At 40.9% G+C, this 17,709-nt stretch overlaps 1 protein-coding gene across 1 annotated transcript in view; it reads left to right on the forward strand.

Annotated features, from left to right (window-relative positions):
* The window catches only part of CAGE1 (cancer antigen 1), a 76,872-nt gene that overhangs the window by 31,502 nt on the left and 27,661 nt on the right, over positions 1–17,709 (forward strand). The window contains 2 exon segments of the mRNA XM_023742910.1: positions 7,015–7,119; positions 7,778–7,848. Coding sequence (XP_023598678.1) covers positions 7,015–7,119; positions 7,778–7,848 — 176 coding nt within the window.

Consider the following 17,709-nt stretch of genomic DNA (forward strand, 5'->3'; position numbering starts at 1 on the left):
ATAAGAAATGAGATGGGCGATATCACAACAGACCCAACTGAAATTAAAAGAGTCATAACAACATACTATGAAAAACTGTACTATAACAAATTTGAAAACCTAGAGGAAATGCACAAATTTCTAGAAACTCACTACCTACCTAAACTAACACAAACCGAAGTAGAAAAACTAAATAAACCTACGACAAAAGAAGAGATTGAAGAGGTAATTAAAAAAACTCCTAACAAAAAAAAAAAAACCCTGCCCCTGACGGCTTCACTGGAGAGTTCTATGAAACTTTGAGAGAAGAGTTAACACCAGTACTACTAAAGGTATTTCAGAGCATAGAAAAGGATGGAATACTCCCAGACTCATTCTATGAAGCAGCATAACCCTGATACCAAAACCAGGTAAAGACACAAAATAAAAAGAAAATTACAGACCAATATCCCTCGTGAACAGAGATGCAAAAATCTCAACAAAATTCTAGCCGTTAGAATGCAACAACATATCAAAAAAATAATTCACCCTGACCAAGTGGGATTCATACCAGGTATGCAAGGATGGTTCAACATTAGAAAAACAATCACTGTAATCCATCACATAAATAAAACAGAAGATAAGAACCGAATGGTCTTATCAATTGATGCAGAAAAGGCATTTGACAAAGTCCAACACGAATTCATGATGAAAACTCTCAGCAAAATAGGAATAGAAGGGAAATTCCTCGACATAATAAAGAGCATTTATACAAAGCCAACAGCCAACATCATCCTAAATGGAGAAAATCTGACAGCATTCCCTTTGAGAATGGAAACCAGACAAGGATGCCCTTTATCACCACTCTTATTCAACACTGTGCTGGAGGTCCTAGCCAGAGCAATAAGGCAAGAAAAAGAAATGAAAGGCATCCAGATTGGTAAGGAAGAAATAAAAGTATCCCTATTTGCAGGTGATATGGAACTAATAGAACATTTCAGCAAAGTATCAGGATACAAGGTAAACATACAAAATCAGTTGTATTCCTCTACACCAACAAAGAGAACTTCAAAGAGGAAATCACCCAATCAATACCATTCACAGTAGCCCCCAAGAAGATAAAATACTTAGGAATAAATCTAACCAGAGATGTAGAAGACCTATACAAAGAAAACTACAAGACACTACTGCAAGAAACCAAAAGAAGATCTACATAGGTGGAAAAACATACCTTGCTCATGGATAGGAAGACTCAATATTGTGAAAATGTCAGCTCTACCCAAAGTGATCTACAGGTACAATGCAATCCTGATCCAACTGCCAATGACATTTTTTAATGAGATGGAGAAACAAATCACCAACTTCATGTGGAAAGGAAAACAGCCCCGGATAAGTAAAGCATTACTGAAGAAGAAGAATAAAGTGGGAGGCCTCACATTACCTGATTTTAGAACCTATTATACTGCCACAGTAGTCAAAACAGCCTGGTACTGGTACAACAACAGATAATAGACAAATGGAAAAGAATTGAGAGTCCAGATGTAAATTCATTCACCTGTGAGCAGCTGATATTTGACAAAGGCCCAAAGTCCATTAAATGGGGAAAAGACAGTCTCTTTAACAAATGGTACTGATATAACTGGATATCCATCTGCAAAAAAAACTACAAAAACTAACTTGAAATGGACCAGAGACCTAAATATAAAATCTAAAATGATAAAGATCATGGAAGAAAAAATAGGGACAATGCTGGGAGCCCTAATACATGGCATAAACAGAATCCAAACCATAACTAACAATGCACAAACACCAGAAGAGACACTAGATAACTGGGAGCTCTGAAAAATCAAACACTTATGCTCAGCAAAAGACTTCACCAAAAGAGTAAAAAGACAATCTACATACAGACTGGGAAAAATATTTGATTACAACATATCCGATCAGCGTCTAATCTCTAAAATCTACAAGATACTGCATAACCTCAACAACGAAAAGACAAATAACCCAATTAAAAAACGGGCAAAGGATATGAACAGACACTTTATCAAACAAGACAGGCAGCTAACAAATACATGAGGAAATGCTCACGATCATTAACCATTAGAGAAATGCAGACCAAAACTACAATGAGATACCATCTCGCCCCAAAAAGGCTAGCACTAATCCAAAAAACAAAAAATGATAAATGTTGGAGAGGTTGTGGAGAGACTGAACTACTTATATACTGCTGGTGGAAGTGTAAAATGGTACAATTACTTTGGAAATCAATTTTGCGCTTCCTTAAAAAGCTAGAAATAGAAGTACCATACAATCCAGCAATTCCACTCCTTGGAATATATCCTAGAGAAATAAGAGCTGTCACACGAATAGATATATGCACACCCATGTTTATTGCAGCACTGTTCACAATAGCAAAAAGATGGAAACAAACTAGGTGCCCATCAACAGATGAATGGATAAGCAAGTTATGGTACGTACACACGATGGAATACTACACAACGATAAAGAACATTGATGAATCTGTGAAACATCTCCCAACATGGATGAATCTGGAAACATTATGCTGAGTGAAATTAGTCCAACGCAAAAGGACAAACATTGTATGAGGCCACTACTATAAGAACTCAAGAAAAGGTATAAACACAGAAGAAAACATTCTTTTATGGTTACGAGGGTGGGGAGGGAGGAAGAGGTGATTCACTAACTAGATAGTAGACAAGAATTACCTTAGGTGAAAGGAAGGACAACACACAATACAGGGGAAGTCAGCACAACTGGTTTAAACTGAAAGCTAAGAAGTTTCCTGAATACAGCCAAACACTTCAAGGGACAGAGTAGCAGGGATGAGGGTCTGGGGACCATGGTTTCAGGGAACATCTAGGTCAATTGACATAACAAAGTTTATTAAGAAAATATAGTGCATCCCACTTTGGTGAGTGGTGTCTGGGGTCTTAAAAGCTTGCGAGCGGCCCTCTAAGATGCATCAATTGGTCCCAACCCACCTGAGCAAAGGAAAATGAAGAACACCAAAGGCGCAAGGAAAATGTTAGCCCAAGAGACAGAAGGGCCACATAAACCAGAGACTCCATCAGCCTGAGACCGGAAGAACTAGATGATGACCAGCTACCACCAATGACTGCCCTGACAGGGAACACAACAGAGAGTTCCTGACTGGGCAGGAGAAAAGTGTGGTGCAGAACTCAAATTCATGTAAAAAGATGAGACTTAATGGTCTGATTGAGACTGGAGGAGCCCTCGAAGCCATGGCCCCCGGACACTCTGTTGACCCAGAACTAAAACTGTTCCCGAAGCCAACTCTTCAGACAAAAGGTTAGACTGGCCTATAAAACATAAAATAATACTCATGAAGAGTGTGCTTCTTAGTTCAAGCAGAAACACGAGACTAAATGAGTGGCTCCTGTCCAGAGGCGGGATGAGAAGGCAGAAAGGGACAGTAGCTGGTTGGATGGACATGGGAAACCCCGGGTGGAAAGGGGAGTGTGCTGTCACATTACAGGGATTGCAACTAGTGTCACATAACAATATATGTATAAATTTTTGTGTGAGAAATTAACTTGAGCTGTAAACTTTCACCTAAAGCACAATAAAAAAGATTAGATCTTCTTTAACCAGTATTATAGAATGAAGATCAAAATCTGAAATGCTCATCTAAAACATACCACTTCAGCATGTAATCTGCTTACATAAAACATTTACCTAATTGTTTAATTTTGGTAGCTTTTCAAATTGGAAGTTTGTTATATTGTAAAGATAAAACACCCAGGAGGTAGCATATTGTTTTCATTTTCATATTCATCTCCTATAGTTATAGAAAAGAACATATATTATGCAAAGTAGAATATTATTGCTCAAGGAAAAAAGGAAAAAACAAAAACTGAGTGTCTCACAGTCCCCCAATCTATGGAAGACACCCGCCAGTTCCTGGGTTTTGCGCACTGTTACATTAAGTGAGGAGCCCTGGTGGCGCAGTGGTTAAGCACTCAGCTGCTAATTGGAAGGTTGGCAGTTCAAACACGCCAGCCACTCCATGGGAGAAAGATGTGGCAGTGTGCTTCCATAAAGATTACAGCCTTGGAAACCCTATGGGGCAGTTCTGCTCTGTCCTACAGGGTCTCTCTGAGTTGGAATCAACTCATCGGCAACGGGTTTGGTTTTTAGTTCTTACTTTAGGTATACTTTATAGTTTGTTGGCCTCTCTGCCAGTGACCAACACCCAAAGAAGAGCTCTAGGGCTCACTGAAACTCAGGTCACACAGGTGGAAGGGCTGTCCAGCCAGCGGGAAACTTAGCTCCTCAGTTTCCATAGAAAGATGTCAGCCCTACCATCTCTTTGTTTTCTCAACCACCCTGGGCATTTAACAGTGGTTCTTCTGATACTCTAACCCTATTCCTCACCTTCCGGGTTTTGATTTTCCTGAGTCCTATTCTAAAACCAGCAAAAGAAACAATATTTACACTGCAGAACCTTGTCGGAGGGTATAACATCAACTTATCTGCCAACTAGCTCTTAACAAGTGTTTGTTTAAGAGCTCTTGTGTTTCTAAACAAATGATTATCTATGTAATCCTTTCATTGCTCTAGTAGTAATGCACAGTGAAAAATACATGTTACATTATGGCCTAATCCGTGGATGTACACACACTTACAACTGAAACACTGGTTTTTTGTTTGTTTGTTTTGTTTTGTTTTTTAATTCTACTCTGTTGTATTCCATTTTTTTTCAAGGATGGTCATGGTACACTAAATTCATTTCATTACTTAATAAAGCGTCACAACGTGGATCATGTTTATTATCAGAAAGCTGCTGCTTGGACCAGCTTATCAGAGGCCCTACAGAATTGCTTTATTAAGTGTGCTTTGGTATTATGGTATTATTCAGTGAACAATCCTAGGAAACATCTTTATCTGTTTGCTTTAGCTTCTAGGAAGTTCAATGCCAAGTATATGGCACTGTAGTGTCAGTTTTAACTGTCCCTATAGCTGCATGTTGTTCTTCCCCTGTTCTATGCATTCTGGTTTAATGTTTTGTTTTTTATTTATATTTTATTATATGCATGTGATCTCAAAACCTTTGTGTAAAAATTGGGAAATAACCAGTCTTCACATATCACACTCTGCAGGGCCTATTCATAGTGATGATTGATCCATCTGCTCTCATGAGGAAAGTTATTTCTACCTTGGCCCACTTTCTCCGAAATGACACTGGCAAAGTGTAAGACAACCCCATATGAGGAACATGTGTTAGTGCTAGTAAAAGCCACTTAGGAAACCTGGAGTTTTCACCTAGAGTGAGCTAAATACCCTGCCACCTGCCCATGCCACTTGTACCTCTAGTCATAGCGGGCCTCAGTGATCCTCTTCCAGATGTGTTTGTGTTGGGTAAATGACCTAGTGTCACCCTAAGTAAGGTGGCTTTGTCCTTGGCTGCAGAGAAGTAACCTTTGGAGTAATTTGGGGCCCTTGGTTTGGGCTACACCTGAGAATTTGTGCTGGCAAGTGGGGGCTGGCCAGATCAGAAAAGACTCACCTGGGAGGCCACTATCGGCTAGCCTCAAGAGGCATAGTTTAGCTTATCACGCAAGACTGGCTGATAAAAGCCCTGAGCACAGAGGCTCAGAGAGCTTTCTAGTTGACCATAACATCTGATCTAAAGAGGGTAGTGCATCCCTGGGGACATGGAAGCTTTGAGTTAGGAACCCTCCCAGACCTAACCCTGTGCATATCTTCATTTGTATCTTTTTTTGGCTATAATAAATCTGTAGTTGTAAGTATAATGCACTCTCCATGAGTTCTGTGAGTTGGTTTGGAAAATTATCCAATCAGAAGGTCAATGGGAGCCAGTGAGTCAGAAAGTAAGGATGTCTTGTGGACTCCTGAGCTTGCAGCTGGCACCCTGAAGCGGTATTAGGAAGCCAGCCTTGAATTTGTGGTCAGCAGGTGAGAAGGTTGAGGTGTCATGTGGACTCCCCAAACTTGCAGCTGGTATCTGCCTATTTGGTCTGAAGGACAGTGTCCTTTTAACTTGTGAGCTCTGACCTAGGTCTGGGAGGCTAGGGTCAGAGAGAGAGAGAGAGTACGGTGGGTGGCGGGGGGAGGGGAGCAGCTAGGGGCAATGATGGAGAAGTAGGAAAGTAGGGACTGGATCACTTTCCACAGTTCAGGGGTTTGATTCATGCTGATCCTTACCATGCAGCGTGTTGGGCGGAATAATGACCCCCACCAAAGATGCCCAAACCGTAATCCCCGCAACATGACAAAAGGGACTTTGCGTTCCTTAATAAAGTAAGGAATCTAGGCAATTATGGCAAAAGGAACTTTGCAGCTGTGATTAGGTTAAGACTGTTGAGATGGGGAGAAAGTCCTGAATGATCCAATCTAATCACATGAGTCCTTAGAAGTGAAGAACCTTTCTCAGCTGTGTTAGCAGGCTATGTGACTATGGAGGAATGATCAGAGAGATGCAACATTGCTGGCTTTGAAAATAGAAGAAGGGGGCTATGAGTCAAGGAATGTGGGTGGCCTTTAGGAGCTGGAGAAGTCAAGGAAATAGATTCTCCCCTAGAACCTCCAAAAAGGAATGCACCCCTGCTGACACCTTCATTTTAGCCCAGGGACACCTTCGTTGGACTACTAACCTTGTAGTCATTTATGCAAGTGGGAGCATTTATCACACCTGAAAATGCATCATCAAGCATAGCATCAGTGCTTTACTTCACATAGAATCAAATATTTCTATACATTGGAAAGGAAGGAGTGAAGATTTGGGGCTGACAAATATTTGTATGCACTAACAGGTATTTAATGATTTGCAAAGCTGTCTCATAGTATAAAATAGGAGAAAAGATAAAATAGCATTATAGTTTCTACTCATCTGTGTCTACATACAGTCTGACCAGGACCTGGTTCCTAGCATCTCATAATTCTCCTCGGCACATCTCAGTTTATGAGACCACTGAAATGAAGTAGAGTTTTTAGCATCCAAACACAGCTCTCATGACATTTTCCAAGTGCGTATTTTTACTGTTGTTTCCATAGATTGCAAAATTGGGAAATCTTCTAGAGTCAAAAGAAGACCACTGCAACAGACTCATTGAAGAAAATGACAAGTATCAAACACATTTAGGCAACTTAACAGATAAGGTACAAATTTTCTTACAAAAATATTTACCTTTTAAGAAGTGTGCCAAATATTAAAGTGATAGGACTGGAGTAAAAAGGATCTGAGGGATGATGTAGCACATTTATATTGATCCCTTTTACTTCATAATGACATTATAAAATGTCCCCATTAGCCTTGCAGTTGAAACCTAGCAAAAAACACTGTGTGAGTCTGTCCATTGTGCAGTGAACAATTTAAAGTTTTAGTATTACTACCTAACTTTCAGGGAAATTGTAAATCTTGCCAACTTAATGTTCTAGTTTACTTTTTAAAAACTGTATTAATTTTAACCAAATAGACTAATCCATTTCTTTTTAATATTAAAATGGCAATTCTTAAGCATTACATTTTTGTGTGTGGAAGACAACGATTATATATAGTTGACTCACTGTGATTATCTACTTCTTGGCACTTCACTTTTTCTTCATGATGAACAGGCACATTATCATTTTATTTTTACTCATATTCCTACCTCAAAATATAAGGAAGACATTTTACTTTTTGTAAAACTTTCACTGAGGAAGTCAGAATTGAACTTCTACTTGTAGAGATTTTTATAAAAAACAAAAAATAAATAAAATTAAAGAAAAATCTTAGACTTTATCAGAGAATCATTTGTTTAGCTTATTTTTTCCCAAGGTTTTGTCATATGAAGAAATTATCAAATGTGCTGACCAAAGGCTTCAGATATCCCACTCCCAGATTGCACAGTAAGTTGAAAAAGCTTAAAATAATCATTAATTTTGTAAACATTTGCTAATATTTTATTTCACTCTTTGGGTTGCTAAGTGCATTTTCTCAGACTCCTTGAAAGAGGGAAAATCTGTAGTTTTATAAATTAAGATCATTCTTCATTAATTAGGCCAGTCTGCTTAATGTTTGGGCTGCTTGAACTGAGTTGAACATCCAGATTGTCCTTTTCCTTTCTCAGAGACCCTTTTGATTTCAAAGGGTGGTGAACAAATTAGTAGGAATCATCCAAAAATTTTAGAGGATATTATCATGGTATGCAAGTAATTTAGGAGTCCCTGGGTGGTGCAAACAGTTAATGCACTCAGCTGCTATTCGAAAGGTTTGAGTTTCGAGTCCACCCAAAGGCACCTTAGAAGAAAGTCCTGGTGATCTACTTCCAAAAATCGGTCGTTGAAAACCCCATGGAGCACAGCGCTACTCTGATATACATGGTATCACCATGAGTTGGAATCGACTCGAAGGCAGCTGGCGTTTTAAGTAAGATAGATTTGCAATGCTTAGAATTTATTCACAGAAAGTTATTGAATGCACACCAAATTAAGCGTCGTGTACCATACCTGTTTCCGTCGAGTCAATTTAGACTCATAGCGACCCAATAGGACAGAGTAGAACTGCTCCATAGGGTTTCCAAGGAGTGGCTGGTGGATTCAAACTGCCAAGCTTTTGGTTAACAGCCGAGCTCTTAACCATTGCACCACTAGGGCTTCAAATTAAACATATCCATATGTATGTTGTTTTTGTTGTTAAGTGCCGTTGAGTCAGTTCTGACTCATAGCAACCCTATATATATCAAGTACCAAATAATCTTTCTAATCAGAATGAGATTCAGCTTGAAACCCTCTAAAATTGGTGTTCTTAAATTCTGAAAATTTATTCTATTTATTATCCTTATTTCTAGTATGCTTCTTCCTTTTTCCAATTTCATGTATACCAACTGTATCGGCTATCACTAGGGCTTAAGCAAAACATCTACTCTTAAACAGAAAGTCCTTCTCAAAATATGAACTGTCTGTAGGGCCACCTGAAGGAACCCTGGTGCCACAGTGGTTAAGCACTTGGATGCTAACTGAAAGGTCGGCAGTTCGAACCCACTGCTCCACAGAAGAAAGATGTGGCAGTCTGCTTCCATAAGGATTACAACCTCGGAATCCCTATGGGACAGTTTTACTCTGTCCTGTAGGGTTACTATAAGTTGGAATTGACTCGACGGCAGTGGGTTTGGTTTTTTTGGTATAGAACCAACTTACCACAAGATAACTGAAAGACAGTGTGGGAATCTGTATCTTAGAAAACTTTGCTTTTGTTTTTCACTATTATTTCTAAGTAGAATGAATGGTAAAGCAATTTTCACATTTTTCAGACTGATGCAGGCAAATTTTAAACTTGGAGGGGTAGAGCTTGTTATACACTTAAGAGAAGTAAGATTAGATTCCTCTTCGGCTGATAACCAAGAAAATTCGGACTATGTTCAATCATTACAGGCTCGTGAAATGTCAAAATAAAAATTAGCTAATATTTTAAAAAATAATATCAAACCATCACTTTGGCCATATTAATTTGCCCTGGTTATTTTAATTGTGGTAAAAATAATACATAACAAAAATTTGCCAGTTCAACAATTTTTACATGTACAGTTCAGTGACACTGATTACATTCATCATGTTGTGCAACCATCACCACTATCCTTTTCCAAATTATTCCACCACCATTAACAGAAACTCAGTGTCCCCTAGGCAATGACTCCCTCTTTCCCTCTCCCTCTCACCCCTGGTAACCAGTAGTAAGCTTTAGTCTCTATACGTTTGCCTATTTCTCATACAGTGGGATCATACAGTATTTGTCCTTTTGTGACTGACTTAACTTCACTCAGCATAATGTTTTCAAGGCTCATCCATGTTGTGGACTGTATCAGGACTTCATTTCTCTTTACGGCTGAGTAATATTCCATTATATGTACATACCTCTGTTTATCCATTCATCTGCTGATGAGCATTTAGGTTGTTCCCACCTTTTGGCTATTATGAACACTGTACCCCAGTTATTTTTAAAATTCAAAATTTTTGAAAACATATTTCAATTGAATGCTTAATCCAGGTTTGTGTTGAAGAAGAGATCTGGCGTTTGAGTTCTCTAAGCTTTATTAAAAAGGTTGTCAACTGTGGCTGCTTATTGGAATTACCTTGGATGCTTTTTTAAAGATACTAATGCCCAGGCCCTACTCCCAGATCATAAAGCTAAAATGCCAGGTGCGGCCTGAGGATCAGTATATTTCAAAAGATGTCCAGGTGATTCTAATGTCTAGACAGGGTTGAAAACCACTGCCAGCCAGGTATTATGTGAGTTGATTTGCTTTAAGTGATCAGGGTTGTGATTTATTTCTTATCAAATACAGTCAGTTTTAATCATGAAGAGCCAGGTTTTGGTTTAATTATAGTGAATTAGCTTTGACCTCATTAAAAGGTATATATTGCTTCAAAAATATCAAATGTGCACATCATCAGAGCAATGTTCTTTAAATTAGTATTAGTCTATTGATTCTGTTAAAATTTAGCAATGTTTGAGGTATCGTTCTGCAGATATATTCACAGGCTGTACTGTAATGTTTCAATTCAAATGCCTTGGATTTTAAACATGCTGGTTACTATAAAAGATTGTAAGTACTTGGTACTTGGTGAAGTCCATTTTGTACATGCCAGCCCCGAGTCATCTTTTGGAAATCTGATCATGCCATTTTGAAACCTAAAATACTGAGTGATCGTCCATCAGTTTTAGGTAAGGTCCATGTGTACAGTCACCGTTACGTTGAAAAACGGTATTTGCAATGAATAAGTCGTTGGTCTTGCAAAATTCCATCATGCGATCTCCAGCGTCATTTCTTTCACCAAGGCCGTATTTTCCAACTACTGATCCTTTTTCTTTGTTTCCAACTTGCCCATCCCAATCTCCAGCAGTTAGCAATGTATCTTGATTACATGTTTGATCAATTTCAGGCTGCAGAAGTTGGTAAAAATCTTCAATTTCTTCATCTTTGGCATTAGTGGTTGGTGAGTAAATTTGAATAATAGTCATATTAACTATTCTTCCTTGTAGGCGTATGGGTATTATCCTATCACTGAGAGCGTTGTACTTCAGGATAGATCTTGAAATGTTTTTTTGATAATGAATGTGATGCCATTCCTCTTCAATTTGTCATTCCCGACATAGTAGACCATATGATTGTCCAATTCAAATGGCCAATACCAGTCCATTTCAGCTCACTAATGCCTAGGATAGTGATTCATTTCATTTTTGATGACTTCAGTTTTCCTGATTCATATTTCGTACATTCCATGTTCCGATTATCAATGGATGTTTGCAGCTGTTTCTTCTTATTTTGAATTGTGCCACATCAGCAAATGAAGGTCCCAAAAGCTTTACTCCAACTGTGTCATTAAAGTCGACTCTACTTTGAGGAGGCAGCTCTTCCCCAGTCGTATTTTGAGTGCCTTCTAACCTGAGGGGCTCATCTTCCAGCACTATATCAGACAGTGTTCCGCTGCTATTCAAAAGGTTTTCACTGGCCAGTTTTTTCAGAAGTAGACTGCCAGGTCCTTCTTCCTAGTCTGTCTTAAGATGTGGTGAAACCTGTCCACCGTGGGTGACCCACTGATATTTGAAATACCAGTGGCATAGTTTCCATCATCACAGCAACATGCAAACCACCACAGTATGACAAACTAACAGACAAGTTGTCTGTTCTACTGCTCTTATCCTCCAACACCCACCCATTGCTGTTGAGTCAATTCTGACTCATAGCGACCCTATAGGATAGAGTAGAACTGCCCGTAGGGTTTCCAAGGAGTGGCTAGTGGATTCAAACTGCTCACCTTTTGGTTAGCAGCCAAGCTCTTAACCACTTTGCCATCAGGGCTCCAGTCTTATCCCAGTGGGCCCTACATGCAGTCACAAGTATCTTTATAAAAGGGGGAGGCAGAGAGAGATTTGATGACAGAAGGCAATATGATGAAGAAAGTAGCGTGACCATGGAGATGGGGAGAAAAGGCAATGTGATTGGAGCACATAAACCAAAGAATGAGGACAGCCTCCAGAAGCTGGAAGAGACGAGAAAAGGGATTCTTCCTTAGAGCATCTGAGGGAGTACAGCCCTGCCAACATCTTGAAACTGATTTTGAACTCTGACCTCTAGAAATGTTCATTAGTATATAGAAACAAACTGATATTTGTGTGCTGATTTTGTACTCTCCAACTTTACTGAATTCATTAACTCTAGTAGCTTTTTTGTGGAATCTTTGGAATTTTCTATATATAGAATCATGTCATCTGTGAATAGAGATAGTTTTACTTCTTCCTTTCCAATATGTATTCCTTTTATTTCGTTCTCGTGCCTAATTGCTCTTGCTAAACCTTATAGTACAATGTTGAATAGCAGTGGTGAAGGCAGCATCTGTGTCTTGTTCCTGATCCTAGGGGGAAAACTTCTAGTTTTTCACCATTAATTATGATGTTGGCTGTGGATTTTTTGTTTATACCCTTTATCATTTGAGGAATTTACCTTCTATTTCTAGTTTGTGGAGCATTTTCTTATCATGAAAGGGTGTTGGATTTTGTCAAATGCCTTTTATGCCTCAGTTGAGATGATCATGTGATTTTCGCCTTCGTTGTATTAATGTAGCTTTGGTTATTGGGGTATTATGATGGTTAAGATTGTGTGTCAACTTGGCTGGGCCATGTTCTCGGTGTTTATACGTGATAACTCCCATGATTGGATATACTGTAAGTAGCCAATCAGGTGAAAGGGAGTTTCCTTGGGGGTGTGGCCTGCATCTAAACATAAGCAGACATTCTGGCTTTTTGCTTGCTCTGGATCCTTCAGTTGCCTCCTGTTTGTCTGACCTCTGGTTTTTGGGACTTGAGCTGTCAGCTTATCTGCTGAACTTGGGATTCGTCCATCTTCACAGCCTGTGAGCAGAGCCCTGCTCTCTGACCTGCCAATCTTGGGTTTGCCAGCCCTTGCAGCTACGTGAATCAGGAGAAACCTGGCTGTCTTTCCTTCCAATCTTGGAATTCATCGACGTTCAGAGCCTGTGAGCAGGAGCCCTGCTCTTTGACCTGCCAATCTTGGGCTCGCCAGCTTCTGCGGCTGCGTGAATTGGGAGAGGCCTCTACCCTGATCTACGGACTTAGGACATTCTAGTCTCTACAATCGTGTGAGCTGTTTCCTTAATATAAATCTCTCTCTGTATATGTATAGGCTTTACTTCTTTTGCTTCTCTAGAGAACCCAGCCTAAGACATTTGGTACCGAGGGTGGTTTTAGAGAAACAAAATAGAAAGGATGAGTTTTCTAAATTGGTTCTCTAGTCTGGTTAGTCTTAAAGATGTTGATGACCCTGCTTCCAGCAATAAAGAGGGCACTGCTAGCCCATGGCATGAGGTGGCAATACAAATACACAAAATATCACCACCAGTAGATTGGGTACTGGTGAAAGGCGAGGCTTGGGGTGAACACGTGTGATATCTTTCTACAGCTTTGTCAGAAAGAGAAGTATAAGGAAGCTGGTTGGTTTGCCCTACTTTCGCTAGTCAAACTGGTGAAAGAAAGAGATGTGCTCAGGGCTTCAGAGTCAAAGCTCAAGTGCTGCATAAATGATCTCAAGGCTTCCACTTGTGCTTTGAAAAAAAGCCTTATTAGTAGTAACAGAGCTGAAATGGCCAAAAACCAAATCCAGAGTCTTACTGTAAGAGTGGCTGAATTACAATGCCAGCCCAATTGCCAACTTCAAGAGATGTCTGAAGTTAAAGCAGGGCATTGATTGGAAAGAAATGGGATCCTGAAACGGGATGGGGACGTATGGGCAGACAGTCAGGAAGCTGGGGACACTGAGTCCCTAAATTCCATTGACTCACTTCTGCCAGCAGAACCAGTCCCATCTGAAGAGATTATTTCATGTTTGTCTGCAAAACCACTGTGCCCAAAAAAACCATTAGCCCCTCCACTCCTGTCTAAGGAGATTAACCCTAGCCCAGCTGTCTCTAAAGAGCCCTTTCCTGACTCATTGCCTGGGGCATCACCTGAGGCAGATACTTTACAAGACGATGCTGAATGTTCTCAAAACAATTCCATACTAGCGATTCTGGCTTCTACACCTATAACTAGGCTTCAGTCCCAGTGAGCCTCAAAAGGTGAAGTACAAAGTGTGACCCAACAGGAGGTATGCTACACTACAAAAGAACTACTTGACTTTTCTAATATGTACAAACAGAAACCTGGGGAATATGTGTGGGAATGGCTATTAAGGGTGTGGTTTAATGGTGCAAGGAACATAAAAATGGATCAGTCTGAGTTTATTGATATGGGTCCACTAAGTACAGAGTGTTCATTCAGTGTTTCAGCTTGAGAAGTTAGGAAAGGATCTAATAGTTTATTTGATTGGGTTGCTGAAGCATGGATTATGAGGTGGCCTACACTAAATCAAGTTGAAGTACCAGACCTGCCTTGGTATACTGTAGAAGAAGGTATCCAAAGGCTTAGAGAAATTGGCATGCTAGAGTGGATTATCAAGTTAGACCCATAGACCCACACATGGAGTGCCCAGAGGACACACCTTTTACCACAGCTGCGAGGAACAAATTTGTGAAGGGAACTCCAACATCCTTGAAGACTACTGTGATTGCTATTTTATGTAAATCAGATTTGACAGTGGGAACTGCCCTAACTGAATTAAGACACCTAAGTACAATGGGGCTGATTGGACCCCATGGTAGTAGGGGCCACCTAGCTGCACTCAATTGACAAAAACAAGGTGGACGTGGTTACAGTAATGGACAGAGGAGTCAAAGCAGTAATCAGAATAGTCTGACTCGTATGGACTTATGGCATTGGCTACTTAGCCATGGTATCCCTAGGAGTGAAATAGATAGGAAATCTACTAAATATTTACTTGATCTGTACAAATGGATGAATTCTAGATCAGGTGAACAGCAGTCTAACTCGAATCACCAGAATAGAGAGTCATGGTCCCTCAGTCAATTCCCAAATTTGAGCGAGTTTGAAGACCCACAACCCCTTGAATGAAGGGAAGGCCGGGTCCCCTTGAGGAAGGACTGTAATATACTGCCAAAAATTTTTACTGTTAATCTTTCTCCCAGCCTTCCCCAAAGGGATCTACGGCCTTTCATGAGGGCAACTGTTCATTAGGGAAAAGGAAATAATGAGACTTTTTGGGGATTACCAGATACTGGCTCTGAACTGACACTAATTCCAGGAGACCCAAAATGTCACTGTGGCCCACCAGTCAAAGTGGGGGCATATAGAGGTCAGGTTATTAATGGAGTCTTGGCTCATGTCCATCTCACAATAGGTCCAGTGGGCCCCCGAACCCATTCTATAGTGATTTCCCCAGTTCCAGAATGCATAATTGGAATAGATATATTTAGCAACTGGCAGAATCCCCACATTAGATCCATGACAAATAGAATAAGGGCTATTATGGTAGGAAAAGCCAAGTGGAAGCCATTAGAACTGCCCCTACCTAGGAAACTAGTAAACCAAAAGCTATACCACATTCCTGGAGGGATTGCAGAGATTACCGCCACCATCAAGGACTTGAAGGATGCAGGGGTGGTGATTCCCACCACATCCCCATTCAGCTCTCCTATTTGACCTATGCAAAAAGCAGATGGATCTTGGAGAATTACAGTAGGTTATCAAAAACTTAACCAGGTGGTGACTCCAATTGCAGCTGCTGTTCCAGACGTAGTTTCACTGCTTGAGCAAATTAATACATCTCCTGGTACCTAGTATGCAGCTATTGATCTGGCTAATGCCTTTTTCTCCATACCTGTTTCAAAGGACCACCAGAAGCTGTTTGCCTTCAGCTGGCAAGGCCAGCAATACACCTTCACTTGCCTACCTCAAGGCTACATCAACTCTCCAGCCCTATGTCATAATTTAGTCTACAGAGACTGTGATCTCCTTTCCCTTCCACAAGACATCACACTGGTCCATTACGTTGATGACATTATGCTGATTGGACCTAGTAAGGAAGAAGCGTCAATGACTCTGGACTTATTGGTAATACATTTGCGTGCTAGAGGGTGGGAAGTTAATCCCACAAAAATTCAGGCACCTTCCACTTCAGTGAAATTTCTAGGGGTCAGGTGGTGTCGGGCATGTTGAGTCATTCCTTCTAAAGTGAAGGATAACTCATTGCACCTGGCTGTTCCCACAACTAAAAAGGAGGCACAACGCCTAGTGGGCCTCTTTGGATTTTGGAGGCAACATATTCCTCATTTTGGTGTGCTACTCCGGCCTATTTATCAAGTGACTCAAAAAGCTGCTAGTTTTGAGTGGGGCCCAGAACAAGAAAAGGCTCTGCAACAGGTTCAGGCTGCTGGGCAAGCCACTGTGCTACTTGGACAATATGATCTTGCTGAGCCAATGGTGCTTGAAGTGGCAACGGCAGATAGAGATGCTGTTTGGAGTCTTTGGTAGGCCTGTATTGGTGAATCACAGCGCAGACCCTTAGGATTTTGGAGCAAAGCTCTACCATCCTCTGAAGATAACTACTCTCCTTTTGAGAAACAACTTTTGGCTTGTTACTGGGCCTTAGTAGAGACTGAACACTTAACCATGGGACACCAAGTCAGCATGTGGCCTGAACTGCCCATCATGAACTGGGTGTTGTCTGACCCAAAGAGTCATAAAGCTGGACGTACACAGCAGCATAATTAAATGGAAGTGGTATATACAGGACCAGGCCCGAGCAGGACCTGAAGGCACAAGTAAGTTGCATGAGGAAGTGGCCCAAATGCCCATGGTCTCCACTCCTGTCACATTACCTTCCATCTCCCAGTCTGCACCTATGGCCTTGGGGAATTCCTTAGGATCAGTTGGCTGAGTAAGAAAAAACTCATGCCTGGTTTACTGATGGTTCTGCGCAATATGCAGGCACCACTCGAAAGTGGATGGCGGCAGCACTACAGCCCCTTTCCGGGACCTCCCTGAAGGACAGTGGTGAAGGGAAATCTTCTCTATGAGCAGAACTTTGAGCAATGCACCTGGTTGTTGACTTTGCTTGGAAGGATAAATGGCCAGATGTGTGATTATATACTGATTCATGGGCTGTGGCCAATAGTTTGACTGGATGGTCAGGGACTTGGAAGCAACATGATTCAAAAATTGGAGACAAGGATTTATGGGGAAGAGGTATGTGGATAGACCTCTCTGAGTGGGCCAAAGAGGTGAAGATATTTGTGTTTCATATGAATGTTCACTAAAGGGTGATCTCAGCAGAGGATGATTTTAACAATCAGTTGGATAGGATGACGCATTCTGTGGAAACCAGTCATCCTCTTTCCCTAGCTACTCCCATCATTGCTCAATGGGCTCATGAACAAAGTGGCCATCGTGGCAGGGATGGAGGTTATGCATGGGCCCAGCAACGTGGACTTCCACTCACCAAGGGTGATGTGGATACAGCCACTGCTGAGTGCCCAATCTGCCAGCAGCAGAGACCAACACTGAGTCCCCAGTATGTCACCATCCCTTGAGGTGATCAGCCAGCAACCTGGTGGCAAGCTGATTACATTGGACCACTTCTGTCATGGAAAGGGCAGCGTTTTGTCTTTACTGGAATAGACACTTACTCTGGATATGGATTTGCCTTCCCTGCATGCAATGCTTTTGCCAAAACTACCATCCATGGACTTACAGAATACTTTATCCACCGTCATGGTATCCCACACAGCATTGCCTCAGATCAAAGGACTCACTTCACAGCAAATGAAGTGCAGCAGTGGGCTCATGCTCATGGAATT

The sequence above is a fragment of the Trichechus manatus genome, unplaced genomic scaffold (assembly GCF_000243295.1).
Source record: "Trichechus manatus latirostris isolate Lorelei unplaced genomic scaffold, TriManLat1.0 scaffold00223, whole genome shotgun sequence".
Classification (NCBI taxonomy): Eukaryota; Metazoa; Chordata; class Mammalia; order Sirenia; family Trichechidae; genus Trichechus; species Trichechus manatus.